General features: G+C 38.6%; 1 protein-coding gene across 5 annotated transcripts in view; it reads left to right on the forward strand.

The window, feature by feature from the left end:
* PHACTR2 (phosphatase and actin regulator 2) overlaps positions 1 to 14,992 on the forward strand; it is a gene marked incomplete at both ends in the record, with an annotated part of 249,822 nt that extends 234,830 nt beyond the window's left edge. For all 5 annotated transcript variants that reach the window (XM_079716311.1, XM_079716313.1, XM_079716312.1 and 2 more), the window contains 3 exons: positions 3,285 to 3,346; positions 6,006 to 6,143; positions 14,912 to 14,992. In XM_079716311.1, coding sequence (XP_079572437.1) covers positions 3,285 to 3,346; positions 6,006 to 6,143; positions 14,912 to 14,992 — 281 coding nt within the window. The remainder of the gene's footprint in view (positions 1 to 3,284; positions 3,347 to 6,005; positions 6,144 to 14,911) is intronic.
* Positions 14,993 to 16,278: the final 1,286 nt, after the last annotated feature.

Consider the following 16,278-nt stretch of genomic DNA (forward strand, 5'->3'; position numbering starts at 1 on the left):
GACTGTAATTCCAGCTAAATCGTCATAGAGAAAACCTGTATTAAGCCATTGAGTTCTGCATGTATTTTTCCCCAGTGTTTTGTTATGTAATTTTTTAAGCATACAGAAAAGCTGAAATAATTTTACAGTAATACCCATATATCTACTATCTTTATTCTACCATTAACATCTTACTTTATCACATATCTGTCCATCCATGGAGCCATCTTATTTTTTGGATGTATTTCAAAGTAGGTTTATAAATGTATTTTCATTTCTTACCAACACCCATATGGAAACATGTAAAACAGCAAAAAGTGAAACAATCCCACAAAAAAATGTTTGGCTATTTTTAATCCATCTTATCTGAGTTGGTGACTGAAGAATATAATACTCCAGTTGTCGGTACTTTGGTGCTTTTCTTTCTTCTCCTTTTCGCATCATCCATGAAAGGCTCTGGGCAGCACTTGGCAGGCGGGTTTCTTGTGGCGCCCACTGCTGTTAAACTATGTGTATCGTTTGTATGCTTATGGCAAACGCTTTCCGTGGCTGTTCTGATACCCGCCCCTCTCTGCTCTGATGAGTTACTGAGGGTGGGATTTGTCAGTGAGCCAGTCACTTCCTTCATGAGTATCCCTCCAGTCTGTTTAAAGTGACCAGATGTGCTTTCATCCTACTTTATAATTAGCCCTCTAATAATTTTTTTTTTTTAAGTTCCAAAAACTCGGTGAATTTTTGTTTTGTTCATACCGCACAGCTTGTGGGATCTTAGTTCCCCGACCAGGAATCAAACCCAGGCCTTCAGCAGTGAAAGCACGGAGTCCTAACCACTGGACCGCTAGGGAATTCCCTTGGTGAATTTTTTAAAACCAAGTTTAAGGTTTAACCTTGACTCTTAGTAGAAGATTTAACAATGACTATTTAGTCAGATTCCTAGGAACAGTCACGTTGGCCTTCCTCCACCTCTCACCCTCTTCCTCTAACTTCTTTAGAGGCATAATTTCAAATATGGGAAATCTAAGGAAGTCAGTTCCTGATGTTAGAGAAGAATTCCCAATTGGTAAAATCCTGTTTATTTACAGTTGGCCCTTCTTTTTTTAAATATCACAAGCTGACACCTAGATGTGCAGTATGCTTCATAAAGCAAAATTATCTAATATTCTCTTCCAGGAAATTATGTTTTGTGTATTTCTTGAATATTGGAGCATTCATTAGCTTTGAGTCATATTAGATATCCAGTATTTTGTCTTTGGAAAGTACCTTTGAAAATGTAGCATAATCATATTATAGGAAGAATAACTGAAATGTTTTAACAATTATATTTTTCTTTTTATTAATATCATCAAAGGCCTGACCTTGTAAAGCCCTAGTTTGAATCACATGAACCACAAGTTCAGTGTTTCTCTATTATATATAATTTACAATCCACATGCTTTATCCAACTCATATAAAGTAATTATTTGGGACTTCCCTGGTGGCACAGTGGTTAAGAATCTGCCTGCCAATGCAGGGGACACGGGTTCAAGCCCTGGTTTGGGAAGATTCCTCATGCCGTGGAGCAACTAAGCCTGTGCACCACAACTACTGAGCCCGTGCTCTAGAGCCCGCGAGCCACAACTACTGAGCCCGTGAGCCACAACTCCTGAGCCTGCGTGCCACAACTACTGAAGCCCACATGCCTAGAGCCTGTGCTCTGCAACAAGAGAAGCCAACACAATGAGAAGCCTGCGCACTGCAACCAAGAGTAGTCCCCACTCACCACAACTAGAGAAAGCCTGCACACAGCAATGAAGACCCAGTGCAGCCAAATAAATAAAATTAATTAATTAATTAATTAATTTTTTTTAAAAAAAGAAGAGAGCAGCAGATGTCTGCCTGCATTCTGAGTCTCCCACTTCCTTTAAAAAAAAAATAATAAAGTCATTATTTGACCCTAAAGATGTGTTTTAAGGATATCAAAGGATATATTGCAATTTATTTTGTGAAGCAATTAGAAAAACCTACCGTATTTTCATAGGAAGAAATCCGAATTATAATCAAATTTTGTTTGACACTCACAGTCACTTAATGAAAGCATACTAACTAGTTGTTTCTTGTCTTGCAGGGTAATTTCAGTTTATGTTCATTCTTTGTCTAAATAACCAGACTGATCATCCTCTTTCTTATAAATTAAAATTAGTATTTCGGAAGAATGTCAAAACTTTTCCCTGTCCAGATAAGGAAAATTAATAGAGAATTTAGCATGTTCAGCTAGCAAATACAGATGTTGCAAATATTGAATACTGATACTGTATTCACAGTAAAAACAATCTTAGTGCTAAGAAGTCTGTTTGAATTTTAAAAGTAAATCTATCTGTTACAGAGGAGACTTTTCTTTTTCAGCCTTTTGGATGAGCCTTTATACAGTGTGATTTTCCTTCAGTAGAATTCATAACAGCACTTTCTAAAAGACATTCTTTCGTAAGCATTGGTATCCAAGAATCTATGCTTACTTATCAAACAAAGTATGAGCTACAGGAATCAACAGAGAGAAGTTCATCAAATAGCAGCCATTAAAATCCTGAGCAGTGTTTATTTCTTTTAAAATTCTGGACAATTTTTTCTTAATTCCATCTGTTGGACAGCGTTCATTTGAGTTGGCCTTTAAATTGTACTACTTGGTGAAGCACTAGAGAAAGAGAAGACTTTGGAAAGTTAGCATCACAAGAAAATAAATCATCTCCATCAACCATACACCATAACCCCATTCAGAACATTCTGGTTTGGAAGCAAAGTCCAAAGAAATGATTACCTTCTGCTTCTATGGAAACCAAAGCAGACAAATCAAGTATTTTGCTTGGATTTGAATGGAAATCAGCAACTCAGACATGCATCAGGTGGTTCTAATTTGTTCTTTTGATGTGATTCAGATTTTCACACAAAGGCCAGATCCAGTAGTAAGTTTTTATCTGAATTCTGATAAATTGTGCTTATAAAAGCCTATGAGATGATCAGCAGTGAGAGGCTTTCACTGGAGTATGGGCACTCTTGTGGCTTTTTCAGAATAGAACAAGAAGTCAGGAAGCAAAAAGTTTTACAATTAGTAAATAAACCAATCCTATAAGGAAAAAAATAATATATCTGTAAATTAATGATTGATCCTTCTGCAGAATCTTTTGATAACTTTTTAAAGATGTTGGTGGAGTGTTTGATCAATATCCGTGAAGTCAAATAACTGTGGCCTGAGCTAATTTTCTGATTGTATAATCTTTTATAGTAACTAAGTCTTCATGCCTTTCCTCCCCTTCCCCCCAATTAATAAACAGAAAAGAATGAAGAAGAAGAGCAAGAAGCAAAAATGGAACTTAAACGCAGACTCAGCAGAAAGGTGATGAAACTATGATGGTTAATGAGCATGTGTATTTTGAGATATACTTCATTTTTAAAATGCAAAACAGTGCTTTACATGTAAATCTGATATTTAGGGATAATTATTCCTATTAGTCTACTGACTAATCACAGACATTAAAATCAATGTAATGTTTGCAATATGAATTATGTTTATATTAATGCATAATATGCTAATTTTGAAAAGTCGACAGTCAAAAGTTTTAAATTACATTCGCCAATTATGAAAATAACATATAATCTGTGTGAAATTTTTTAAATGCCAAAAGGAACAAAAAAGACTAGAAAATCATGCAGACGTCTCCCATTCAGAGATAACCATTATTAACATTTCAATGTATAGTTTGTAAAAATGCTCACTGTTTCCATGCAGTTTTGGAAACACTAAATAAATACTTTGTTACTACTAAAGATTCTGAGCTGGATGAGTAATTTATTGAGTGAACTTGATCATCCAGCTTGCCTGCTGCTGTGCTACCCAAATTGACGAATGGCTTACCTCCAGAACTCAGACCATTGTTTCTACCCATTTATGAAAATATAAATCTGATACCAGGGCCCTCGCTTTTTTCGGCAAGTGTTAAAATAATAATAATCTTTGGAAAAATTAAGCACTATCAGAGTTTATATTTCATCATAAACACCTTGCTCAGTAATTCTTCAGATATACCTTTCACAGCTGGATAAGGCAGGATGAGTAAAATATGACATCTGCAGCAAAGAGTGTGACCTGACCCACATTTATTTGGGCTGGCTGGGGAGTCCACAGCCAAAACATTCCAAGGCAGAAAGAAGAAGCACTCCATTCCCATGGAAAAGTTGGAGACTGTATTTTGATTTTTAGGGAAAAATAGCCTTAATTCATCTCTTTTTTTCCCCTCAGAGATCCCAAACATCAAACAATAATCAAGTTAAAAAAGACACTATAAACTGAATTTCTTGAGATGGCTCTTCTAGCAATTCAATGGCCATTAAGTTACCAGCTACAGATAAGCGGTAACCCCTCCTCCTTGCTCCAGCTCACCTCTGTCATACATACAGTCTTTTCTTAATCCATTTGGGTCCTTCTCGGAGACAGCAGAGCTGCCCTACCCCCACTAGCCTGTACCACACAGAGTTCCCTGCCATAGGTGCAAAATATTCCATAGCACTAATAGCTACCCCGTAACGGGCATAGCCCTGAAGGGCAAGACTACATGGAGAACTTCTGACCTCTGTGACCATTGGTCACTTGCATTGTGGGAAGTCCCCAGAAGCAAGGGTTTCTCTACCTTCTTAATCCTACCTGCCCTAGAGAGGCAGTAAGAAGCTAGCAGTATAGATAGGACAGTAACTGAGAGTATAACAAAACCACTTAGATTTTTCCTCCCTTTGTCCATCACCTACCAGGGCTTTATGAAGATAGAAGGAGCTGCCGTTGCCTTATCCCAGGTCACGTAGGCTCAGGGTGTAGACCCAGACCTAAGACTCCTTGAATGCCTTGAATGTTAGAGCATTGACAGTTAAGCCTCTGGTTTTACTCAAGAGGAAACCAAGGAAAGGGGAGATTTTTGACCACAAAAACATCATTTTTTTTTGTTTGTTTGTTTTGTGAGAGTGCTTAATTTTTCCAAAAATTGAACCCATGCAAATAAGGAATGCCTCCAAAGAGGACCACTTAAACCATGGATAGTCTGGCTGTATATGGAGTATATGTATGGAGAGAAAAATACTGAAAATGGACCCAATGGGCAAAACATAGGCCTGGGTCTACCTGTCTGACAATACTGTGACACCTCCCAACTGAGAAAGGCCACAAAAGCATGAAACTTAATAGCGACAGTAGATGATTCCTGTTCAACCAGGGGCCAAGTTTCTTTAGTCTCTCAGGACAATCCCTGTCTGTTCTTGGGCTTGAGAAAGGACCATGAGAGGAAAACAAACACACACAGGGCAGGGTAGATTAAATATAACCATAAATTTGAATTTGACAAAAACCACAGGGGGACTCCGAGTTATTGGAAGTGTCTTAAGGTTGCAGCTGGGTTTAAGCAGTCGTGGCCTCACTGAAGTGCAGTTTTCCAGTGCGTCCACCCTCCTCATTGCTGCATATCAGCTTTTCTGGCCAAGGGTAAAGTCAGATCTGGACCCGTGTCCTTAGACTCTCATGGAAGACTGCCATAGGCACACCCTTCACTGGACCATTCCTTTGTTGTAACTTTGTGCATTTCCGAATATGCAGTTTTAATATAGTAGGAACAGAGATTTTTATTCTCATTTCTATAAGTTGTAGGGCTTTTGTCTTGATCATTCAATCTTCAAACCAGCCATACTATATCTGGATTACTATTGTGTCTGTCCCCGTGTCAGAGATGACAGGCACCTTTATCACAGTGCCAGGCAAGGTGGGGAAAATAGCATAATGCAGATGGTTGCTAAAGACTGTGACCTATCTAACAATGGTGATTTTTATAGTTGCAGAATTAGGGCACACTGCTTTCTAGTTCTCATTAGAAACTCCCAAGATGCTGCTGCCTTTTTTTTTTTTTTTTGATATCTGAAAGTGACCTTATGTAACCATAACTTTGAAGTACTCTATAGAAAACGTGCCACCATGAGGCTGTACATGGTTTACTGAACTCATCCCTATCCTCCTGCAGCTCAGCCTGAGACCCACAGTGGCAGAGCTGCAAGCTCGAAGGATCCTGCGGTTTAATGAGTATGTAGAAGTCACCGATTCACCTGACTATGATCGCCGGGCAGACAAGCCCTGGGCCAGGTTAACACCTGCAGACAAGGCAAGACTTCAGTGGCTTGAGCCATAATTTTATTTATGTATGATTTTATTGTTTTTCTAAAAGCTCCAATATCTACTTACTGCTTACTTAGTCATCTTAGGAGACTAGGTATTATCAAATATCCCAATAATTTTCTGCCTTTGATTATTTAAGACACTTAGGTGATACATTTAATAATATCAACATATTTCTTTCAATTAAGTCTCAGAAAAAACTTGTTCTTTGTTACCATATAACCTGCCTGCGTTCAAACCCGGATTGGGGTGAGACATGTTTCCCACAGCCATGATTTATCCTTACTCGTAGAAAATATAACTTATACAAGTTACTCTTTTAAAGGGATACGTTAACAGTGGAAAAGGTATTGATCTCTAATCAAGACTGGCACACTTTTTCTATAAATGGCCAGAAAGTAAATATTTTAGGCTTTGTGGGCCGTCCAGTCTTTGTTGAAGTAGCTCAGCTTTGCCTTTGTAGCATGAAAGCAGCCATAGACAATGTGTAAGTGAATGGATGTATATGTGGTCCAATAAAACTATATTTATAAAAACAGATGGGGGGGTGGTGGGATGAATTGGGAGATTGGGATTGATAGTATATATACTAATATGTATCAAATAGATAACTAATGAGAACCTGCTGTATAGCACAGGGAACTCTACTTCACAGTAGAAACTAACAGAACATTGTAAAACAACTATACCCCAATAAACATAAATCAATAAATTAATTAAATAAATAAAATAAACCATATGATGGGCCACATCTGGCCTATGGGTCATGGTTTACCAACACTTAATCTATATCATGGCTGACAGTTCAGGATAACTGAGATATATAGAGGGTTCCATCATGAAGAAAGACTAATTATTTTATGAGTACCATGGTTACATAAAGAATTTTGCCAACCATTTGTTTGTTTTTAAATTCTTCACTTTACAATTTTCCTGATATCCCAAATAATGGTTTCTAATTTCTGTCTCTAAGCAAAATTCCATATTGAGTAATCTCATGCCGCACCCAGTCTTAAAGCTAGAACTAGGTATTTAGTTACACTCTGTGCTGATGCCCTCTAATAGGAGATTTCATTCTGTAAAGCACCTACTATGTGTCAAGCTCATATTGGAGATATAGATTCAGTAATTATTAGCTCATAAGAAGAAATGAAAACTAGAAAGGAGTAAGATTACAAAGGAAGAATGTGTAGAATGAAAACAGAAGGGAAGGAGGCTGGGAATAGAGCCCGAGAAACCCAACACGAAGAGACATTAGAAAAATACTGAAAAGAAATGTCTGTGAGGTGGGGAAAGAGAAGATGTAGCCCGGCAGCCTAGAAAGGGGAGTGTCAGCTCACAAGTGGTTAGTAACATAGTGAAAGGAGGCATTTTAGCTGACTGACTGTGGTGGGGACCATGAGAATAAAACACAACCTCAAGAGTCTTGCTGTGAAGAAGAGGTATGATAAGGTAGTCACTTGAGGGAAAATGATTGTGGAGGCTGAACGCTTGAGTGAGTAGAATTGAAAAATAAGAATATCAAGGGAGTGATTTTTTAATTTATGGGAAATACCTGAGCAATCTTTTATGCCAAAAGAAAGGGAAAGTTTGCCTATATAGGAGAAAAAGTTAGTAAGTGCTAGAGTAGGGCATAATCAGTGGTGCAGCAGGTCAAGGATTATACAGAAAAGGCAAGGAGGAAACCCTTGAGGTTGGGATGGAGAACACAGGCTGAGGAATGTGCCCTAAAGAAGGAGGCTTCCCCCACGCAGGTGAAATCCCTCAGATCGAGGGCAGCCATGAGGGCATGAAGAAGACTGTGATACTCAAGTCGTGGGGCAAGCTTAGCATCAGTCAGTACCACGTTTCCTGTAGGAAACAGCAAGTTTATGTGTTACCAAGAATTGCCTGTTAACTACTTCATGTGATTTCTTGCCCTTAGGCAAGAGTGACTCAGGTCACTCAGTGTTATTCAGCTGACAAATGGGCTGCTCTGGAGGGTCCGAGGTGGCTTGTTTACATATCTGGTGTCTTGGTGAGGATGGCTCAGAGGCTAGGCTTTTTAGCAGCTGGGCTCAGCCAGGGCTGTCCACCAAAGCACCGACATATGGCCTCTTCAGCATGGTGGCCTCAGAGTTGTCAAGCTTCTTACATGGCGGCTGGCTTGTCCCAGAGCAAGTGCCCCGAGAGAACCAGGTAAAAGTTGCATGGCCTTATCTGACCCAGCTTTAGAAGGCACGCAGCCTCGCTTCCACCACATTCTGTTAGTTCCTGGCAAGTCATAAGGTCAGCTCAGATTCAAGGGAAGGGGAATTAGCTCTGCCTTTCAGTGGGGGAGTGGTGGCAAGGTCATATTGCAGAAGAAATGTGAGCTGGAGTTATGATTGCTGCCATCTTTGGAAAATGCAGTCTGCCATATCCACCATTCCCAGTTATCACGTTACTCAAATGTTGAATTTCAGAAAGGCAGGTAGGGCGTGGCCGGGTAAATGATTAAAATCAGAGTAATGCGAAGTATACATGCAGTGAGAGTCTAAATGATTAACCACCCTCATATGGAAACTACATTTTCCATACTCTAGAAATAGTCCTTCCTAACTCTTGTCTGTTGGTGGAAGGTAAAGTTTGTCCACCTCTAGCTATAACAGAGAGGATTTTTCTTTTTAATTTTGTGTTGAAACAAAAATAGATTTTTGTGCTGGACTTCTAGGCTGCAGGGGAGATGTACTTGGTCGAGTTTTCTTCTACAGGATTAATGTCTCTTCACGAGTAATTTGAAGGCACATGACTTTCACATCTCCCCTGCAGATGGAACCCTGAGCCCCAGAGCACAGCCAGAGGCCCTCCCTGCTCACATCTGAGTCTCATTTTCTCCCTTTGGCATTGTCTCTCCCATTAACCCTGAGACCTTTGAAGGTCTAAAGGACTGCATTTTTAGAACCGGATTTGTATTGTAGGTTTTTTCTCCTTGAAGAAAAATAAGAATAATTTCTTTTAGAAAGAAAAAAATGTTGTATACTTTTAAAAGATAGGAAATAGAGAAAAGGCAACAATGTAAAATGCTTTTAATGTATAGTACTTCGTATATACACAAGTGACTTGTGTTTATTGGCAAAAATCAGAATATTCAAAACTACAAGAAGAGGAAATAATAATTACAGTGCACATCAATGCATGGTATTTTTAAGAATTTCTAAAAATACTGTTTTCAACCTAACACTGAAAAAAATCATCTGTTTTCTCTAGATGTTAAAAAATTTGTATAATGTAATGTTACAGCCCAGAGATACTAAAACTATCAATAGTCTTAGTATATATTTTATATTAGAATGAAAACCCATGCTAATCATTATTATCGTAACAAGCATTTCTGGATTTCTGTTGCTTTTTACTTTAAAATATTCATAATATATGATGATAAGATTTATAATAATATATTTTTTCCAGTAAGTTAATCAGTATGAAAGCCTATAATTTACCTTTATATTAAAAAAGAATTTTACTTTTTAACTTTTAAACTATATATCCCATTTAAAGAAAAAAAACTATTGAAAGTAAATATTTCTACCTCTGCTCTCAAAATAAACACTGAACTTCCTGCCAGCCTAAAGGAGCCATCCTTCTCTCTCTTTTCTTAGTACTATTTTCTTAGCCCCACTAAGATACCACTTTGCATTTAAAATTTTTTTGAACTTCAAATGTAAAGAAAAGGGGTCAGTAGCCAATTAGTCAATAACCAATCAATGCCCATTCTATGAAAACACTGTGCTGGTGTTGGACATATATACACTACCAAACGTAAGGTAGATAGCTAGTGGGAAGCAGCCGCATAGCACAGGGAGATCAGCTCGGTGCTTTGTGACCACCTGGAGGAGTGGGATAGGGAGGGTGGGAGGGAGACGCAAAAGGGAGGGGATATGGGAACATATGTATATGTATAACTGATTAAATTTGTTATAAAGCAAAAAAAAACCCACTGAACTCACTGCATATATGAGAGTTTAGTGATCCCTACGGTATTAATTAATAATATGGAAGCTGTTCTCCACTGTTGGCTATTTTTCACGATACTAAACGAAACCTTTGTGTAAAAAAAAAAAAAAAAAATAACATGTTTATAAATGACTGTCTCCAGGCATGTGAGCAAGAAAATGGGAGATGAAGACATAGAAATTGCCAAGTATGATACCCTTGAAATATATACACATATATTTTCCTCATATGTGTATCTATGAGAAAGAGAATCTCTGACTAGATTGTTTGCAATAAAGAGAATAATGCTTTTAGAAAGCTATGTGGGATTAATAAAATTATGTCATGCAATAAAGATTTTAAATCTAATATTATAAGTGATAAAATAAAAGTGCATCTATGTATGTCTCAATGATAGAAAATGGCAAGAGGTAGAAAATATTTGGATAAAGTAATAGACTGAAAATTCCACTTAGTATACATATAATCTGCAACTAGAAAAATAGATGTATAGAGTTCATAAAAAAAAAAAAAAAAGAAAACACTGTGCTGGGTATTCTGGGGAATCTCATAGATCTGGGAGTCTTGTTAAACTGCCCAAAATGGGAAAGAGAAGTAGTGGGGAAAATGCATTCTTAATTGTGAACTTGATTGAGCTTAAATCACCTTTAACATAAACTTTTTAATTTTAGAGTATCTGTGCTTGGATAGAGCACTAGAAACAGATACACATAGAGTAAGATATCTGTGGCCTCTATAAGATATACATGGCCTATATAGATATAGATATCTGTGCTGGAGGATGAGCTCCAAGGTGACAAGTAGAGCCAGAGAAGGCCATCAACTTGGCTGGAAGACCAAAGCGCCCACAGCAGTTGCCATCTCCCTGGGGTAAGCCATGGAAGCTCCATGTAGAGAGGAGACAGCAGGCTGCGGAGCAGGGCACTTCTGGGTTTGATTCCTCCTTGGCCACTTGGTAGATGTTTGACCTTGGCCAAGTCATTTAACTTGGGTTTCCTCACTAGTAAAAGAGAGCTAATTATATCTGTCCTGAGAATTTAGTAGATTATCTGTAGAGTTCCAGCTCCTCAATAAATGATAGCTCTTACCCGTATTACTTTCATGGTCAGGCTTGATAATCTAAGCTTTGTTCCCCATTGGTGACATTTTCATTACTCATTGAAGCCTCAGTTTACAGTCTAGTCTAAATTTATCCAATGAAAGGGAATCTGGAATTTTTCAGATGATACATGGGTTTGTCCAAGTTACTCAGTAGTCATTTATTAAAACCCTTTTAATATATTAAATATTGTCTTAGATACTGGGGACATAAAGATGGATAGAACATACCACCTTCCCAGGAATGCACTGTCTAAATAGGTCCTAGGGAAGACTGAGATTTTAATTCCATACAGAGATGTTCTTTGGCTTATTCATGGTTGCCCAGGCAGCAGAGAGTACACTTATCTAACCATGGCATTGAGCTTGATGGTTGATGGTCAAGAAGATGGTCAAGCTTGATGGTCAAGAAATCCCCTCCATGTTAAACATCAGATTTTTATCAAAGAAATAAGCAAAGACATCAAAACGATGGGAGTTCTAGTTAATCCTCATAGCTTAGGTGATTTGAGAAGGCAGCAAGTCCATATATTCAACAAATCACCTCTTGCTTCTGGCCAGGCTGACCCCTGAGCTGACTGGGAGTGATAAGCAGACCTTCCATCACCAGTCATCACGAGTCAATCTTAAACTTAGTTCCCGTCATTTTTGTTTCCTTTTTCCTTTCTATAATTCTCATGCTAGGGGCTTCCCTGGTGGCGCAGTGGTTGAGAGTCCGCCTGCCGATGCGGGGGACGCGGGTTCGTGCCCCGGTCTGGGAAGATCCCACATGCCGCAGAGCGGCTAGGCCCGTGAGCCATGGCTGCTGGGCCTGCATGTCCAGAGCCTGTGCTCCGCAACGGGAGAGGCCACAGCAGTGAGAAGCCCACGTAATGCAAAAAAAAAAAAAAAAAAAAAAAAAAAAAAAAAAAAAAAAAAAAAAAATTCTCATGCTACCAAACAACACTACATATTTGGTGCCAGTACTGTCTCTTGTGGACTTGTTTTGTTTCAGTCTTAGAAACACCTAGTCTTGGCCGAATGACTCCCCATTGTTGACCCAACTCAGCAGCATTCAGACTTCAATCCCACTACATCAGCCTACCTCTTTCTATCCCATTATCTTTCAAAAAAATATCAGTCCCCTTTACACTTATGTGAAGAGTTATTAGACTTAAACTCTGGTCTCGTTTGTATAGAAGAGAGTTAAGATTATTGTACATGTATTTCCCTAACATTAATTACTTTTTTCCTCTCAAAACTCTCTCAGGAAACCTTCTCTTTAAAAATAGTAAGAAGGGGACTTCCCTGGAGGTCCAGTGGTTAAGACTCCACACTTCCAACTGCAGGGGGCGCAGTTTCGATGCCTGGTCAGGGAACTAAGTTCCCGCATGCTGCGCGGTGCGGCCAAATAAATAAATAAATAAATAAATAAATAAACAAATAAATAGTAAGAGGAAATAACTCTTGGAATAAAACTGCGGTCTTCAGTGAATTTTTAAAATGAGTATTGCATTTCTTTAACTGCCTATAGTCACATCTACCTGATACATATATTCAAACAACCAGCCCCTGTAATTTCACATCACATTCATTGCCTATAACTGACTCATCATTTCTAATTACAAGCTAGCACACACAACATGGAGATCTGAGACAATTATCTGGATGACTTAGGCCCTGAAGCTCATTTTATTGGAAAGAGCATGGGACTTGAAGTAAGAAGGCCTATCTAGCACCATACGAAGTCACTACAGTATTACTGACTGTATCCCCTGTGCTATACATCACATTCGTATGACTTATTTATTTTGTAACTAGAAGTTCGTACCTCTTAATCTCTCTCACCTATTTTACTCATCCCTCTGCTACACCCCTCCCACCCCGGTGACCACCAGTTTGTTCTCTATATCTGTAAGTCTGTTTCTGTTTTGTTATGTTTGTTTATTTGTTTTGTTTTTTAGATTCTACATATAAATGAAATCATATGGTATTTGTCTTTCTCTGTCTGACTTAGTTTATTTAACATAATACCCTCTAGGTCCATCCATGTTGTTGCAAATGGCAAGACTTCATTCTTTTTTATGGCTGAGTAATATTCCATTATATATATGCACCACATCTTTTTTATCCATTCATCTGTCAATGGACACTTGGGTTGATTAAGGAAGACTTTTTTTTTTTTTTGTGGTACGCGGGCCTCTCACTGCTGTGGCCTCTCCCGCTGCGGAGCACAGCCTCCGGACGTGCAGGCTCAACGGCCATGGCTCACGGGCCCAGCCGCTCCGCGGCATGTGGGATCCTCCCAGACCGGGGCACGAACCTGCGTCCCCCGCATCGGCAGGCGGACTCTCAACCACTGCGCCACCAGGGAAGCCCAAGGAAGACTTTTTGATAGATATTAATTGGTGATGAATATAGAGAGTTTTTGCTATTTTAGCTGGGTATCAGCCAGATACTGGTTCGGGGTATCAATTTTTACATTGAGTGAAATAAAGTATCCTCACTGTTGATCTCACTTGTGAAACAAGATATATAGTCTTATCACAGGGAACTTGGGCCCAGAAATATTTCTCTACTTGATTCATCCTCTTCCAAAAAAACATTAGTAAGAACCACTGCCACAGTCCCCAGCCTCAGGCTCCTCGTAGAAACTACAGGGGCTGAGGAATATATTTGGAGAGACAAACAATCTACGACTATAGGATTTAAACATAACATTGAAAGCAGCATTGGGGAAAAGCTTGTATATTGCAGAGTGATAGCTAGTGATGGGAGAAAGGCAGAGAGAGGCCTCAAGGCTTTCTTCTGTCTTTTCCCTTTTCTAAAATACATCATTTTCCAACCACAGAGTAGATTTTCTTATCTCTCTGTAAAGCCATTCTCTGTGGTTTGTAATGTTCTTCTGTTTCAGCTGAAGAGTCCATTTCTCAGAGTTTATGGGGGTGCTTTTATTAGTATTTTTTCATTTACATGAGGAAAAACTTCTTCCTAGAAAAATTAGGAAATAAAGATAAGCACATAGTTGAAACCGAAAAACCATCCATGATCCAGCCAGTATTGCTAATACATAACTAATGTTAACATTTTGATGAGTATCTCAGCTTTTCAACCTGAAAGGACATAGCATCTCTTCCAACCCCAGCATGTACATGACATGGATTATGTGTTCAATAAATAGTAATAGTAATAGGATTCTACTTAATATTTTCTTTGAGTGGCTTGAAGTGTTGTGCTGAAATTTTTAATTCTAATTGTCTAAACTTTCAATATAAAAATAAATAGCAATTGCCTTCTCTGTAGCTCTGTGGTAGCTCGTCAAAGCCATGTTGCTGTGGGTGGTATGACGTGCAGAACTTTCATAGGAAAATGATATTGTTTCTCAAAAAATCTCATGACCTGTGCTATCCTTGTGGTCATCGAGGATGGGGGATGTGGGTGACTCATAGATCAGGCCCCAGGGTGAGTTTAGCAAAGGCCTCCTTCATCTCTGCCTTGTCAGTGTCACCTGAAGGAAATCTGTCCTGGTTTTTGTTTGGCTGTAGTATTGACATTTCATTAGTCATACCTTTACCTAGTAGAAATTAGAAATGCCTTTCTCCAAGACATTTCATCAAAGAATATCTGCTTCATATCTGCTATGTATACTGAGGAAATATGTGATCTAAATAACAATTCAGTTTATCTATTTTTCCTATTTAGGCGGCAATAAGGAAAGAACTAAATGAATTTAAAAGTACAGAAATGGAAGTTCATGAAGAGAGTCGACAGTTTACCAGGTAGGTAAACAAAATGCAGTTGAGCAAATTAAAAATGAGTAAGGTGGTAAATTTGTGTTATATGTATTTCATCACAATTAAAAATTTCTTAAAAATATAGTTTAACACAACACCCACTATCTAGTGAACATTTCTAAAATTAAGTCTTTTTTTTTCTTTCAAAGAAGTGTGAATCATTCTAAAGGGCTATGTTTTCATTTCTTTCTTAGTTTTATTTTCTGGCCCCCAAAAGAAGTATCAGCATCATTTATTCTGCTCTTGAAGAGACTCAGTTGAAGTTTTATACCCAGAACAGATGCTGGTGAGAGCCAGTGTGGGCACATATGTGTCTGCTTTGAACTCACATAACTTAGAGAGGGTAGAAACTCAATTTTTAGAAGACGTAGCTTAGAAAGGAATCCGATTTTTACTGCTGCCACAGAAGATCACTATACTCCTACCATTTTCCCTCCCAACACACTTCAGTTTCACAAGCTGCTAAAACCAGAAGGGACCTGAGTGATCATGTAGTCTGACCCCCCTACTTCACAGGTGTTCTGTTTATTTCTCTCATGGGTTTACGTGCTTTGCTATATGTAACAGGTGTTATATAAGATTTTTCAAAGAATTTACATGCGAATCAAATCTTTGAAACTTGAATTGTTAAAAAACATACCAAGACAGATGATTACGTGAAGAATACCATGGTAGGTCTTTCTGGAAAGCAAATACTGATCCCAAGACTAGAAACAGCCTCTGTAGGGCAGCCATACATCATGGTGTGACAGCATCTGCAGTGGTTCCTGTTGGTGGTGGTGTTCCCTGCTGGGGAACGTGTCCCACGATAAAGGAAGTGATGATGTATCTTCATAATTTAATAGCAAATCCCTTCCCTGAGGCTTATGGGGGCCTGCTTGCTCCATAGCTATTGGTCCTATAATAATGTCTGGCATGTAGAAGAAACTCCCCTTTCTCCTAGGGATAGTTCTTCCTTATTTGTTTTGTTTTCTCCTGTATCATATTTATTTGTAAATGCATGTAGGGCTTTTAGACATCCTGAATATATAGACTTTTTCTCTATTTGAGTGCTTTATCGTATGATAATCTACTCTTGGACCCATCACCTTCCCATATCAAGCAGACCTATTTGTCCTCTCCTTTTCTCCCTTCCACTTCTGGGGTCAGGAAGAGTTCATGCTAATATCTGACACTGTGGTCACACTTCTCCAGTTAAGTTGATCATCATAAGGCAGCTGGATATTTATGGTGACATTGAGCTGGCTGGGACCTCCAGGAAACTGGGAAGATGCC

Source organism: Hyperoodon ampullatus (assembly GCF_949752795.1).
Source record: "Hyperoodon ampullatus genome assembly, chromosome: 12".
Classification (NCBI taxonomy): Eukaryota; Metazoa; Chordata; class Mammalia; order Artiodactyla; family Ziphiidae; genus Hyperoodon; species Hyperoodon ampullatus.